Below are 16,902 nucleotides of genomic sequence, written 5' to 3'. Positions count from 1 at the left end.
AATATTTTAAATAAATAGCATGTAAATAATAACTGGCATGTAAAAGTGGAAAAAACTTTTAAGTAATTTTAATCAATAAAATATATAATATATATAAATAATATATAAATAAATTTTATATATTTTAATTAAATTTTATTAAGAAATTAAAAGTATGAAAACAGTCCTGTACAACTGCAGGATTTTTTTTCTTTGTAATTTAAAAATTAAAAAAATAATTTAAAGGGCTTTATTTGTTGGTGGTTAGTTTATTTGTTGGTTTAGAATTTCTAAATTTCTTGGCAGCTAAAAAGGGAATTATCTTTACTATAAAGCTGGATAACTGAATATGGTAAATGTTAATTTTTATATTTCCTCAGTGAAAATTAAAGTAGTTACTATTATTCTTCTTTAAAGAATGGCAGGGGCACCTAGGTGGCTCAGTCAGTTAAGCATTTGCCTTTGGCTCAGGTCATGGTCTCAGGTTCCTGGGATCGAGCCCCACATTGGGCTCCCTGCTCAGCAGGGAATCTGCTTCTCCCTCTGCTTCCTCCCTTTGCTCATGTTCCCCTCTCTCTATCCCATGTTCTCTTTCAAATAATTAAATAAAATCTTAAAAAAAAAAAAAAGAATGGCAAATAAATAGGATAATCAGATTCATGAATTGATTATTAAGACAGTTAATCAGTTGGTAAGTAATGGATATACATTGGCAAAGAGATGTAGTCCATGTTCACAAGCAGGTTAAAACAATCAGGCGGACCTGGCTTAAGTATAACTTTTCAAAAACAATCTCACAATATTCAGCTGTTGACATTTTTCCATGTTTAGTTTTATAAATGAATTTGTGTAAGAGAATACCATGAACTATGTGCAAGATCATCAAAGCACATATCTGAAACAACCAAGTGATGAATAAAATATGGTATAATTAATTCCTCTTCTAATTGCTTTTTTCCAGGTGGGAATCTCTAAGGATAGGGAATCCCTATTTTTTTTTTTTTAAAGATTTATTTATTTATTCATTCATGAGAGACATAGGCAGAGGGAGAAGCGGGTTCCATGCAGGGAACCCGATGGGGGACTCAATCTCGTGGTATCACGCCCTGAGACAAGGGCAGATGCTTAACTGCTGAGCCACCCAGGCATCCCGGGGAATCCCTATTTTATAAATATAGCTATTCTAACAATATGGAGATAAGACATCCTGATTATTCTTACACCCTCACTGTATACTGTAAAATATACCGATATAGGGGGATTATGGTAATATAGTCAAGCTCAAGTTCCTGATCTCACAATACAAAGATTTAACTTACTACAAAATAGAGCACCTCATGAATTCTCTTATTACTCAGGGAATTCAGTAACTTACCTGCGCTTCCAAAATGTACACCCCAAGCTACCTGAGGTACACAGGTACAAAGCAGTTACAATATATATTAGAAGGTTGCTAAGATGATCAAATGACTCTGTAAACTTACAAAGGCATTATCAGCTATTGAAAAACCAGCTGTTTCCATTCTTTAAAATTCAAAGTTGTGATAGATTATTTTTGAGAAAGTAAAATTCAGCAATCATTTACAAATTTAAGAAGTTTTTCATGTGGCTGATTGGTTATAGATACGGAGAAATATGTTTGTGTAAAAAGTCTGTAATAAAAATGTACATTTGTGATAAGCAAATCTAGATGGCTTCTAATTATGTGTTACTATTCAATTGCAGGGAAATGATTCTGATTCAAGGTCTACCTTGTAGTTATAAATCTAGGATTTAAAATAGTAATATACTTTGGGGCACCTGAGTGGCTCAGTGGTTGAGCCTCTGCCTTTGGCTCAGGTCATGATCCCAGGGTCCTGGGATTGAGTTCTGCATCAGGCTTCCTGCACAGAGCCTGCTCTTCCCTCTGCCTATGTCTCTGCCTCTCTCTCCGTGTCTCTCATGAATAAATAAAATCTTAAAAAAAAAAAAAAGTAGTATTTTAGAAAAGAAAATTACTAGGCCTACACGAAGAATCCATTTTAATAAAACTAAATTCCTTTAAAAACATGTTGTGAATGCAACTTAAAATGTGTAATCAAATCACAAACAGTAATTTCTGTGTTTCAGTACTGCTTCTTAAAAGTGACCAACATTTTGATTAAAAGATGTCATTCTGGGATACCCGGGTAGCTCAGTGGCTTAAGTGCCTTTGGCTCACGGCCTGATCCCAGATTTCCAGGACCGAGTCCCACATCAGGCTCCTTGCATGGAGCCTGCTTCTCCTCCCTCTGCCTGTGTCTCTGCCTCTTTCTGTATCTCTCATGAATAAATAAATAAAATCTTAAGAAAAAAAAAAATGTCATTCTAATCAATGGTTGTTAATCCAGCATTAACAAGATTAACATGGAACCAAGGTACAATATAAAGTACTCATTTTCTAACTACTAATCAACTCAGAAACATTACACTTTTGATATTAGAAAAGGCCAGAAGTTGGGCGCCTGGGTGGCCCATTCAGTTAAGGGGCTGACTTGAGTCTGGCTCAGGTCAAGATCTCAGGGTGGTGAGACTGAGCTCTGAGTTGGACTCCACCCTGAGGTGGAGCCTGTTTAAGATTCTCTCCCTCACTCTCTCCCTCTGCACACCACCCCCAACCCCCCCCTGTTCATGTGCTGCACAAGCTCTCTCTAAAAAAAAGAAAAAAAAGAAGAAAAAGAAAAAAGGCCAGAGGGAACAAGTTTGGTATGGTACTTATTTTCTGATTAACAATGTTTGTAGCAACCAACACTAGCTGGGCTATAAATAAAAATGAGGATGGCAACAACACAATAAATACATTTTATAATTTTAAATCTCAAATGACTCAAAATATTTTCACCATTGAAAAGAAGTGTATTTATTTCTAAGTAAAACAAAGATGCTTCCCCTTTTTTATTTCAAGTGGATTAAAGAGAAATTTTACTTAAGCAAGAAAATGATCCTGTTTTTCCCTTTTGACACAATTTCAAAATATTTATTTTTAGAATAACTCTTATTGGAAGAATTTACATTTAGAGTTTTCTTCTGCAATTCTTCAGATAATTCTAACATACATAAACATAAGGTGATACTATCAATACTAACTAAAGTACACTAAAGAGCTGGAGTTTTTAATATCCCTATTGCCCACAGAAACAGAAGGTAATTTGTGCCATAAAAGGAAATCATGCCTCAAAAGTTGCACTGGCAACTACTCTCTAAACTGTAGGAATAGGGCTAGTCTAACTATAGTGACATTTTTGGTTGCCTGTCCAACAGCTATTTCTTTCTCATTCCTTGCTAAAAGAATTCTGAATTTCTTAAATATGCAACAGCTGCTTAAAGAGAAGATGATCTCTCCAGATTCAGGGGATGAATATTAATTTTTAAATTTTTTTTAAATGTTCCATTTTAAAATAATTTCAGATTATAAGTTATAAACATAGAACAGAGTTACCTGTATATCTATCACTCAACCTCTCAAAATGTTAACATTTTGTGTAACCATGATACAATTATGAACATCAAGAAATGAACACTGATACAATACTATAAACTAATCTATAGACCTTATTCAAATTTTGCCTATTGTCTCTCTAATGTCATTTTTCTGGTCCAGGATCTAATCAAGGACCCTACACTGCATTTCATGTCATGTCTCCTTCAATCTGGGGCAGTTTGTCCAGCTTTGTCTTTCACAGTCTTGACATCTTTGAAAAGTACTGGCCAGTTAATTTGTCTTTCGACTTGGGTTTTCTGCGTCTCCACATGACAAAAAATGGGCTGGAGTAATGTGCTCTTCTTAGTGCATCAAATCAGGAGGTGTGTGAGATTGACATACCATATTTCTAGTTAACTTTCAGTTTGATAGAGATGAAATTTATAATTTTATATTTCTGAATTTCAGTCATCTCCCAAACATGATTTTCTAGGTATGAAAGAAACTTTCCAATTTTCATTTTCAGATTATAATGGAGAAAAACAACTGGGTGTGTTTTGATGGGTGGTTGTTAACTTCAGATTTTGGTTAGAGCCTTAGAAGCTTTAGGAATATGAAGTAACGGAGGCCCAATGGCATTTATACACTATAAAGCAAATGCAATATTAGTCACAATGATATTAATTTTGTTATGAGCAATAATATTCTATGACTCCATATGTTTCAGATTCCCAGAATGTGGAAGATGTAAAGAACCATGAATAAGATCTGCTTCTGACTTAGAAAATCAGATCTGATTCTAAGCTTAATAACCAAAACAATTTAAGGGACTCTGGTAACTTCACACTGGTTAATAAAGGGGTCTCATTTGTTCCCATTTCTTTTCTTCTTCTTTTTTTTTATGATAGTCACACACACACACACACACACACACACACAGAGAGAGAGAGAGAGAGAGAGAGAGAGAGAGAGAGAGAGAGAGAGAGAGAGAGGCAGAGACACAGGCAGAGGGAGAAGCAGGCTCCATGCACCGGGAGCCTGACGTGGGATTCGATCCCGGGTCTCCAGGATTGCGCCCTGGGCCAAAGGCAGGCGCAAACTGCTGCGCCACCCAGGGATCCCTCCCATTTCTTTTATCAGTTCAGAAATCCCAGAATTATTCTTCTCCCTTCTTGCAGTCCAGGTGTTAATCACAGCTGAGAAAAGAATGTCATTAATAGATCAAAAATGAATGTCTAGACCAGCTCTCATCTTAGTACTTCATGGAAAAAAAAGTATATATACATACAAACTTATATGTGTGCACATATAAAAATTATATTAAAATATAAATACATGCAAATATTAACTAAGATATACTCAAAATTAAGTTATTCTTTTTACCTTAGAATTTTCAAAAATTCATTGTCAACTATCCAAGGTCCATGCTGTAAAGCTAATTTCTTATAAATAAGACACTGAGGTCAAATAGAACATCAGTGTCAATTGCTTTAAAAATAAGAAATCAGTGTTATATACTGATACTTACAAAATTCGTTCCTTTTTCAGTTTGGTTACTTTTACTTGTAAACCTGAAAAAGAAAAAAAAAAAAAAAAACCCCACAGTATTTTATTTATACATTCATCATCTCCAAAGCAGTTGATCTGAGTTTCTTTATGAGTCTAATGCTACACTATTAAGTCACTCAACTCTGGGCTCTGAATAATGAGCCAGGTCCCATTAGTTTGGAGAGTGTATTTCCCTTACTTGTACCCTGAGGTCACAAAAGTATATCTGCAACATTACTGCTTTTAGTCTACTATGTGACAGCTAAGTAGAATGAAATTTTCTCCACCTAAAGTGAGTTACTTCCTTTATAATAGCAGGGGCAAGCATATAATTAGAGGTTCACTATAAACGAAGGTCTATGTTCTGACATAGCCTAGGTATTTGCTAACAGTAATCGTGCTTATGTAGGCTCAAGTCTTCTGGGATTAAAATAGATTGTGGCAGGAAGTCCTGGACAGGGAGCAAAACTGCTTACACTAAAGTACTTAACAAAGGACACTCAAGATAGCTGTTCTATGTATTTTTAATTTTAATGGAATCTGACATGAAACACAAGAAAAGATCTCTGCCTATGGAACTCAAGTAGTTATTGTGAAGAAAGTAGACTGAAGGGCACTGAAATTGCAAAGAAGGATATGAACAAAATAGGGTGACATTTCTAATTTTCAGAAATAATAATTAACAAGAGAAAAACAATCATTAAACAAATATGAAAAGCTATCCAACATTACTAACTAACTATAAATTCAAACCAAAACAATTACTTAGCAAAATTATGATCATAATACCTAATATGATAAAAGTGTTATGAAACTATCCTCCTATACTTTGCTGGAGATACTTTCATCAAGATCTCATTTCTTGGATTCTAACCTACAAATATAATCCAAACCAGAAAAACTTATAGTCACAAAGGATATTGAACAATTTAAAGCAATATAAAATGCTTAAAATAGGGATATGTTTAAGTAAAATATGATTTAAACACTTGATGGAATAATACAGTTATCAAAGGCATTAGGTAAAAAAAAAATGTCTGTTTAGCAACACTAAACAATTTGGTTTTCTATTTTCTCTATGACCTCTATTTTCTGCAATGTGATTATCATAAAGGAAGGAAAAGGTTTCTGTGTTTACTTTTTCTGATTCCTAAATCAATCTTTATAGTATTTTACAATTTTCCCAATTGTGGATACAAGTTTTACCTCCCTCCAGGAAATGTTCAATTGATACGATACAATTTTACTTATTTTTACAGCTTAAAACTTGAATAAACAAATATTATGAAAAGTAAAAAAAAGTTATAAATAATCAACTGTTCACAGCAGCTTTATTCATAATAGCCCCAAACTAGAAACAACTCAAATGTCCTTCACCAAGGCAACTGTTAAAAAGAAAAAAAAAAACTGGTGCATACTTATAGCACAATGGAATATTCAGCAATAAAAAGCAATGAACTACTGATACATGCAACAACTTGGATGGTTTCCAAGGAAATTATGCAGACTGAAAAAAAGCCAATTTCAAAGAATATATCCTATGTGATTGTACTTATATAACATTCTTGAAAGGAAAAAATTATAAAGAACAGATTATGCATAGCCACAAACTGGAGGGGTAGGGATAGGAGACAGGGGGTCAGGAACTTTAAAAAACAGTGTGAGAGATCTTTGGTGGTAGGTAGTCACAGGATCTATGTGATTGAACTCCATAGAAAACACGGTGCACACACATATGAGTGAATGCATATAAAATTAGAAGAATCTGAATAAGGTTGGTAAATTGTATCAGTGTCCATCTCTTGGTTGTGCTATTATACTACAGTTATAAAAGATGTCTCCCTGGGTAAAGAGTACAGGACAATTCTTGATATTATTTCTTACAACTTCATGTGAAACCTACAACAAGCTAAAATAAAAAGCTAAAAAAATTATGGAAAAAGATCAGCCCTAAGAGTTGGAAGACCATTAAAATATGAAACATAATAAGGGGACGGGGTGGCTCAGTCATTTAAGTGTCTCCCTTCAGCTCAGGTCATGATCCCAGGGTCCTGAGATCGAGCCCCACATTGTGCTCTCTGCTGCAGGAGTGTGTGTGTGGGTGGGGGGAGACTGCCTCTCTCTCTCCCTCCCCCTCTGCCTGTTTTTCCCTAAGCTGGTGTTCTATCGCTCTCTCAATCTCCCTCTCAAATAAATGAAATCTTAAAAAATAATAATAAAGGAAAATATTTTAATGTTAAGGATTAAAACTGGTACGATTTTTTAATCTTTTCCATTTGTCAAACAAATTCAGGTAACGACAAACGCATGAGAACCTGAAATTACTTTAGTAAATCATCAAATCATTTTGAAGAATTAAGAACTTATGACCTGATTAGGCCAAAAACTGAAGTCAGCAGTTTTTCACTCTTTTTCTTCTCAAAGTGTGTGAAAATTTACTTATTGATAGATTTTCTTATTTTTAATTTTAGCTGACTTCTAAAATTCAGTGCAGCCAAACATGAAGTGGATTCTTGCCATGGCCATTTTAAGAAAAGAAACAATGAGATAGAAAATCCACATAAACATCAAAAGAAAATTCTTGGGAAATATGGAAAGAGTACTCTTTTATCTTACAAGCATTCAACACCTGTGAGGCATTTGTTCTGTCATGCAGATCAGCCCTGAAACAGGTTTATGTATGTATGTATATGTATGTGTGTTTAAATTTTAGCATTTGCTATTCATCAAGTCAATTAGGCATCTACAATTAGAACCCCTATAAAGTGTGCTTTAATCCTGCTCCACACCCATCGGAAGGAATGAGGCTATACAACAATGCAGCTCCTGTATGAACAGGTAGTCTGTTCGGCAAAGTATTTGGGATTGTAACACTGGCAACCTGAGATACCTATTGAGGAAACAGCATTCACAAGACTAAGCACTGTACTACAAATTAACCCTACACTGGCTAACATATGAATATTAGAAGAAATGAAAGAATTAAGGGCCCATATGTATAGTTGTATCAATGATACAAATTTATAAGAATTTAGAAATGAGGCAAGAATTTATTATAAACAAAATAAAAATCACTGTTAATTTTTTACTTATGTTAGTTGTCTACCCAGAACAATCCATATATGGTGTACGTATATTGATTGAGTCACTTTACTGATTTATTTTTAAAGATTTTATTTATTCATTCATAAGAGACACAGAGAGGCAGAGACACAGGCAGAGAGAGAAGCAGGCTCCATGCAGGAAGCTTGATGTGGGACTCGATCCCGGGACTCTGGGATCACGCTCTGGGTCAAAAGTAGATGCTCAACAGCTGAGCCACCCAGGCATCCTCATATTGTTACTTTAAAACAAGTTACTTATGGTTTTGAATAAGCCTAATAATACTTTTCTTGACAAATAGTGGTTTTGTGTATATAGCTCAGGCAATTTAATTTCTACCAAAATATTACTATTAGTATTTCTGCAAAGGCCCTAATAAGTTATTTCAATACCAAAGTAAAAAATCTTGACTTTATGTTTTATTTGGTCTTAAGATTTAATTATCTCAAAATGGACAAGTTACTTTCTGTAGACCCAACTGAACTTATAGATGTTAACACAAATGGAAAAATAATAGATGTGAGAGCTGCTGATAGAATTCTTAACAATGAGTATGACACTGATGTCATGGACCAAAATTGCATGCAATTCCTTTCACTGTTTATTTATATAGTCTTAATATAAATGTTATCTTTTAGGAATTTTTGACGAAACATCTGAGGAAATAAATGAAATAGTCCAGAACTGAATCAAGAAGTATTTATCCTGTTGTAAGAGAACCTCTACAGTTTCCTATTTCTTTTTAAGTAATCCTCACTCAACATGGGGCTCAAACTCACAACCCTGAGATCAAGAGTTTCATGTTCTGACTGAGCCAGTTAGGCGCCCCTAGTGTTTCCTATTTCTTCAAAAGGGGTTCCAATTTTGTCCTGAAAAACCTGCCTAGTTTTCTAAGAAACTGATGTTCAGATTTACTAAAACATTATTAGATGAGATGCTGACAATAGAACCCGGCATGGATAAGAGACTATTTATTAAAATGGTGCCATTCTAAGGTGCCTCTATACCACAATGGGTGTAGAGATTAATTAAAAATGAAAATCTTTAAAAAAGTAAAGAAAAATAAAATGGTAGCATTCTGAAAAATAAACATTCTAACTTCTATTTTATTACCTGTGCTTTTAAGTAAACTTGATACTGAAAGATTTAAAAAGAAAAAAAAAAAAAAAGATATTGCACCCAAATACTTCATTCAAACCTTTAAAATTTAACAAATTCTGAAATTTCTATTAAATCATATTAAAACATAAAACATGCTCTAACAAATTATCAGTAACATTTATCTGTAACAACTTGTTTTTGACCTGATAGTAGCAGCATTTGCCACAAAAGGAACACAAAAACAATAAAGGGAACAATCATTAAAGGATACAATTATCCTAAGGATACAAGATATAAAAACTCAGTCACAAATGTTTCCAGAATTTTCCAACAAAAATGGTCTCCTTTACATATTGTTTTTCAACAGAGGTTGACTTTATTCTTTCCCAATTTAAAAAGAAATGCATGTAGCTTAATACATTCTTTTGATTAATGTACAAACTGTTTTGTATATGGCATGTTTTAGTTACCATTTTATCATGTTTTGGTCAAATAAGGGAAAAAAACATCTTAAGATACAGTGTGGGTATTCAGATGCATGTAAGTGCCTATGGGTGGGTAGACTTCCTTGTATATCTAAGTAAAAATTATATATTCAAGTACTCTCGTTCAAAACATTTCTTTTCTCTCTTTTTAAAATTGACACAAAGGTTTAAAAGTAATGAGTCAATTTTGATTCCTATATATACTTCAAAACCTGCAAAGTCTGGACAAGTCCATGTTTGATGTCTTTCAAATAGCCTCTTATACTGGTTTCTCCAAGTGGATCCCCCACTTTAAAAAAAAATTAAGTACCCTTCAGGCATGTCTTTGATCTTATCACACAGTTGGAAGATCTAATTTTATATGGAACTATGTGGAATACATTGACAAAGAACTATAGTTTAAAAAGTCTGCTTTCAAAAAGAAAAAAAAAAGTCTGCTTTCAGCAAACTTGCCTCATCTAAACCCCAATTTTTTTTTTAAAGATGTATTTATTTATTCATGAGAGACACAGAGAGAGAGAGGCAGAGGGAGAAGCAGGCTCCTCACAGGGAGCCTGATGTGGGACTTGATCCCAGATCCCGGTATCATGACCTGAGCCAAAGGCAGGCGTCAAACCACTGAGCAACCCAGGCGTCCCTAAACCCAAATGTTTTAAAATAACATTACTTTTTTTTTTTTTTTTAAGATTTATTTATTCATGAGAGACACAGAGAGAGAGAGAGAGAAAAGCAGAGACACAGGCAGAGGGAGCAGCAGGCTCCATGCAGGGAGCCCAATGTGGGGACTCGATCCCAGATCTCCAGGATCAGGCCCTGGGCTGAAGGCGGCACTAAACCGCTGAGCCACCAGGGCTGCCCTAAAATAACATTACTTTTTTAAAAATAGTACTCATTCAACACCTTTAAGAATCCAAAATGATTCTGAAATTGGAAAAAGTACCCTGATTAATCTAGTATTCTAAGGTACCAGAAATTATCTTCTCATCAATTCACACATATATCTAATACCTACCATTCATAAGACACAGATATTAGCTAAACATACTAAAAATTGTTATATTCCTCTCAATATTTTCAGTGTATACAAACTCTCTCTCGGGAATGCGATGAGTATTGGGGCATAGCTATGAGCACACAATTGAAAATAATTATTGCCATATAATATTTGTGAGTTTTATATGTTTTATAATCTGATGAATATGGCATGTTGTTTCTTATAAAAAGTGTATTATTTATTTTCCTGACTCTTCCTCATCATAAAATAGGTATCTTCTGAAGACCCTGAAACACTGAGGAACCTGAAGAAGAAATCTGCCAAATATTTTATCCCTGTTAAATTAAGAGCCTAAAAATAAAACTGGCCCAATTTTATTTTTATTTATTTAATTTTTTAAAAAATATTTTACTTATTCCTGAGAGACACAGAGAGGCAGAGACATAGGCAGAGGGAGAAGCAGGCTCTCCATTTGGAACCCGATGTCCACATCAATCCTGGAACTCTGGGATCACACAGAAGCTCAACTGCTGAGCCACCCAGGCATCCCAGTGGCTCAATTTTAAATGGGCATATATAAAAATTCTAAAATGATTATGCACAACATGGAAAAGCAAGTAGAGTTTAAATGAAATAACAAAAATAAGTCAGATATAAAACACTATATACACTGATCACAACAATACAAGCGACACAAATTTCTTTTAAAACTAAGAATGAGGGGCAGCTCAGGTGGCTCAGCAGTTTAGTGCCGCCTTCAGCCCAGGGCATGATCCTGCAGACCCAGGATCGAGTCCCATGTCAGGCTCCCTGCATGGAGCCTGCTTCTTCTGCCTGTGTCTCTGACTCACTCTCTGTGTCTCTCATGAATAAATAAATAAAATCTTTAAAACAAACAAACAAAAAAACTAGGAATGAGGGATGCCTGGATGGCTCAGCAGTTGAGTGCCTGCCTTTGGCCCGGGGTGTGATCCTGGAGTCCCAGGATCCAGTCCGGCATCAGGCTCCCTGCGTGGAGCCTGATGGGTAGTAAAGTATTTCAGCATTTTAAATAAATATAAAATGCTGAAAAATAAAATAAAATAAAATAAAATGCTGATATTTCCATGTTATGGGATTTAAAATACTGATGTTCATGAAAATATTCCATTGACCAAGCTATAAACTATGTAATTCATTCATATATCATTTATTTTTTTTTTTACTCTGTGCCAAGCACTCTTACCTACAGAGATGTAAAGATGAGTAAGATAGTTACTCTGCCTAATAAAAACTTATGATCTTCTTCAAACCAGTTATAAAACAACAGAAAGTAATTATTTGAAGGATAAAGAACTTAACTTTATGCCTGAAGACAGCAGAATGCTAATTCTCTATCAAATGTTTATTAGTAACTAACTCAACTACATCTGGTCCTATTTAAATTACTTCAAAGTATTGTATTTGCTTCACTTCCAGGTCTCAAAGAGTAATAACTTTTATAATATGCAGTAGTAACACTCCCATAATAAACTTAAAGCTGTTCTTATTGGTAAACCTATGTGATACAGTATGAGAAACCAAAAAGAAGATATTGCAGCTCTATAACAGAAATTGGAAGACTGTTTATTCCTCCCCAGTTTTAAAAGTAGTGCATATAGTGGATTATATTGATGCTATTAGGATTACAAAGACTCTCTTGTATGTGACTTATTTTTGCTATCATTTCATTATGCAATCATATTGTATAAACATTTTCCTTAAAAGAAAAAGAAGGGATCCCTGGGTGGTGCAGCAGTTTGGGGCCTGCCTTTGGCCCAGGGCGTGGTCCTGGAGACCTGGGATCGAGTCCCGCATCGGGCTCCCTGCATGGAGCCTGCTTCTCCCTCTGCCAGTGTCTCTGCCCTCCCCACTATGTCTATCTTTAAAAAAAAAAAAAAGGAAAAAAAAAATAATACAGAACCCCAAAACCTACTGTGTCTTCTTCACTGCTGTATTCTCAGCAACTCCTATCATTCCTAGCATATAATCCAATTACTACTCCCTGAATGAATAGGAAGTCAGTATTAAAACTCAGAATTGTTCCTCAATGTTATACACTAGATTTTCTGGGAGAAAACCGTATAGTCAAAAGAAGAGCAAATTAATTTTAAAAATTCATATTTATCCTTGGACATATGACCATGAGCATAGTTCACTTTAAAATTAGATCTTTATCACTACAACAATTTTGAATTTCCATTTTTTAAAATATTTGAAGTTAATTATCTGCCTCAGTCAATTAAACAGCTCCAAGAAATTGGGATGAGAAAGCCCAACAATCCTAAAAAGTGAGCAATAAGGTGTGTAACAATTCATAAAAAGTGTTATAAATTCGTAAAATTGTTATAAGTTCATAAAAATTCTTAAAAAATATAAATCACCCTTAAACATAAGCAGACGCTTAATCTCATAAGAGAAATACAAAAATAACATATACAGTAATCAAATATAACATGAAGATGTCTTTTAGATTTAGACTTGAACAACCAACAATAAAGACACCTTAGATAATTGTAGAAATTTGAACTCTTTCATCTATTAGATATTAGATGTTAATAAATTGTTTTGTTAGTGTGATAACAGATTTATTTGGTAAAAAAAAGCCTACGGGAGGGACGCCTAGGTGCCTCAGCAGTTGGGCATTTGCCTTTGGCTCAGGGTGTGATCCTGCGGTTCCGGGATCGAGTCCCACATCGGGCTCCCTCCATGGGACCTGCTTCTCCCTCTGACTGTCTCTGCCTCTCTCTCTCATGAATAAATAAATAAAATCTTTAAAAAAAGAAGCCTACTGGAAATACATACTAAAGTGTTTATAAATTAATTATGTCAGAGATGCCAAAATGACTGACTGAAAGAGGGATTGAAAAGTAAATGGAATACAAGTAAAATAAGACTGGCCATTTACTGATGATAGTTCAAGCTGAGTGATTAAGTATATAAGAGATTATTATACAGTTTTCTTTACTTTTATATATAGTATTTCCTAAACAAAACAGAACATAATATTTTAAACTTTATTTAAAAAAAGTTTTTAAAGATTTATTTATTCATGAGAGACACAGAGGCAGAGACATAGGCAGATGGAGAAGCAGGCTCCCCATAAGGAGCCCCAATGTGGGATGATCCAGCATCCTGGGATCATGCCCTGGGCCAAAGGCAGATGCTCAACCTCTGAGCCACCCAAGTATCCCCATTTTAAACTTTAAATTAGAAAGGAACATAGAAGAACTCAAACACAAAGGATTATAAAAGGGAGCCTGGGTGGCCCAGTTGGTTAAGAGTCTGTCTTCAGGGAACCCTGGGTGGCGCAGCGGTTTAGCGCCTGCCTTTGGCCCAGGGCGCGATCCTGGAGACCCGGGATCGAATCCCACGTCGGGCTCCCGGTGCATGGGGCCTGCTTCTCCCTCTGCCTATGTCTCTGCCTCTCTCTCTGTGTGACTATCATAAATAAATAAAAATATTAAAAAAAAAAAAAAAAAAAAAAAAAGAGTCTGTCTTCAGCTCAGGCCATAAACCTAGGGTCCTGGTATTGAACCCGATGTCGGGCTCCCTGCTCAGCAAGAAGTCTGCTTGTCCTTCTTCCTCTGCCCCTACTCATGCTCTCTCTCTGAAATAAGTAAATAAAATCTTAAGAAAAAAAGAAAAAAAGATTATAAAAGTGGTTGCCAGTTTGTGTTGGGGTATAACTGTATAACTTTTTTTTACTTTGTGTTTCAATATTTTTAGGAAAAAGTTTAAGCTAAAAAAAATCAATACATAAAACAATAATAAGAAAATTGATACCTGGACTTCTATTTTATTTTTAAAGATTTTATTTATTTATTTGAGAGAGGGAGAAAGTATGTACTCGAGAGAGCACAAGCAGTGGAGAAGGAGAAGCAGGCTGCCTATTGTAAAGGAAGCCTGGACAGCCTGGGTGGCTCAGAGGTTTAGCACTGCTTTCAGCCCAGGGTGCGATCCTGGAGACCCGGGATCGAGTCCCATGTCAGGTTCCCTGCATAGAGCCTGCTTCTCCCTCTGCCTGTGTCTGTGCTTCTGTCTCTCTGTGTGTCTCTCGTGAATAAATGAATAAAATCTTAAAAAAAAAAAAAAAAAAGAATAGAAAAGAAAAAAGAAAAGGAAGCCTGATTTGGGGCTTGATCCCAGAATCCTGGGATCATGACCTGAGGTGAAGGCAGCTGCTTAACTAAGCCACTCAGGTACCCCAATACCTGGATTTCTAAATGAAATTACACCCTAGTTGGATGAGCAATTCTATATGCTGAAAGAGGGCTTTAATGGAAACATGAAACAGAATGATCAAAGAATGAGACTAGAAGAGTAAGGGATACTTGTATAGTAGAGGTAGTTGAACTCCAACCTTTCATAATAAAAAAAAAAAATTACAGAGCTTTTAATGTTTATTTCAGCTAGGAATGAAAAAAACTACAATTAATAAGTAAAGACCTCCAACAAAGTTACAGGATACAAAATCAATACATAGAAGTCAGTTGTGTTTCTATAAGCTAACAATTAGAAAAGGAAATGAGGGGTGCCTGGTTGGCTCAGTCAGAAGGGTATGCAACTCTTGACAGAAAAGTATGTGACTCGAGATCAGGGTTGTGAGTTTGAGCCCCATGTCAGGTGTAGAGATTACTTAAAAAAAAATTAATGAACTTATAAAGAAAAAATAAATGAAGGAAACAATTCAATTTATAGCAGCATCAAAAAGAATACTTAAAATAGACTTAACCAAGGAAATGAAATATTTAGACAAAGAAAATTACAAAATATTCCTTAAAGAAATTGAAGAAGGCAAATTAAATAGAAAGACATGGCATGTTCATGGGCTGGAAAACTGAATACTGTTAAGATGTCTAAAAGACTACTCAAAAAGATCTATAGATTCAATGCAATCTCTATCAAAATCCCAGTGAGGATTTTCTTTTTTCTTTCTTTCTTTCTTTCTTTCTTTCTTTCTTTCTTTCTTTCTTTCTTTCTTTCTTTCTTTCTTTCTCTTTCTTTCTAGGATTTTTGAAGTAATAGAAAAATGTCTTAAATCCACATGTAATCTCAAGGGACTCCCAATAGCCTAAATAATTTTGAAAAAGAACAAAACTAGAGATCACATACTTCCTGATTTCAAAACTTAACTAAAAGTTACAGTAATCAAAACAGTGTAGTACTGACATAAAGACAGAAGTGGAGACCAATGGAATAGAATACAGAGCCCAAAAGTAAACTCTCATATATACGATCAAATGGTTTTCGACAATGGTGCCAAGACCATTCAATGGGGAAATGGTCTTTTCAACAAACAGTGCTGGGAATACTGGATATCCACATGTAAAAGAATGAAGTGTGACCCTTACATCAGATACAAAATGTAACTCAAAATGGATGAAAGAAAAAAAAATGGATGAAAGATTTAAACATAAGAGCTAAAACTATAAGATTCTTAGAAGAAAACAGGGGAAAAGCTAAATGATAGATTTGGCAACGATTTCTTGGATAAGACACCAAAAGTACAGGCAACAAAAGAAAAAAACAGATAAATTGGGCTGTATCAAAATTTAAAAGTTCTGTGCATCAAAGGACACAATGAACAGAGTGAAAAAGCAACCCACAGAATGGGAGAAAATATTTGCAAATTATATTATCTGATAAAAGATTAATATCCAGAGGCACCTGGGTGGGTCAGTTGGTTGAGTATCCGACCCTTGATTTTGATTCAGGTCATGGTCTCAGGATTGTGAGAGTGAGCCCTGCTTCTTACTCCATGCTCAGTGGGGAATCTGAGATTCTCTCTCTTCTCCCTCTGTTCCTCCTCTGCCCATGCATTCTCTTTTTTTCTCCCAAATAAATAATCTTTTAAAAAAAGATTAATATCTAGAATATATAAAGAACTTCTACAACTCAACAACAACAAAAAAACAAACCCGATTAAAAAATAGGCAAAGGACTTGAATAGACATTTCTCCAATGATACAGAAATGGACAATAAACACATGAAAACATGTTCAACATCACTAATCATTAGGTAAATACAAAGCAAAACCACAGTATCACCTTACATCCACTAGGATAGCTATCACTATCAGAAAGAAGAAAGAAAGAAAGAAAGAAAGAAAGAAAGAAAGAAAGAAAGAAAGAAAGAAAGAAAGAGTTGGTGAGAAAATGGAGAAATTATAATCCTCATGCACTGCTGCTGAGAATGTAAAATGCTACTATGGAAAAGAATATAGTAATTAAAA

The 16,902-nt window shown here is 34.8% G+C and overlaps 1 protein-coding gene across 8 annotated transcripts in view; it reads right to left on the bottom strand.

Annotated features, from left to right (window-relative positions):
* RBBP8 (RB binding protein 8, endonuclease) overlaps nucleotides 1-16,902 on the bottom strand; it is a 101,550-nt gene that overhangs the window by 59,032 nt on the left and 25,616 nt on the right. For all 8 annotated transcript variants that reach the window (XM_026006536.2, XM_072735079.1, XM_072735075.1 and 5 more), the window contains one exon: nucleotides 4,947-4,989. In XM_026006536.2, coding sequence (XP_025862321.2) covers nucleotides 4,947-4,989 — 43 coding nt within the window. The remainder of the gene's footprint in view (nucleotides 1-4,946; nucleotides 4,990-16,902) is intronic.

Source organism: Vulpes vulpes, chromosome 13 (genome assembly GCF_048418805.1).
Source record: "Vulpes vulpes isolate BD-2025 chromosome 13, VulVul3, whole genome shotgun sequence".
Lineage (NCBI taxonomy): Eukaryota > Metazoa > Chordata > Mammalia > Carnivora > Canidae > Vulpes > Vulpes vulpes.
Note: the sequence above shows the minus strand (reverse complement) of the source record. Positions and strands in the feature narration are given on the sequence as shown.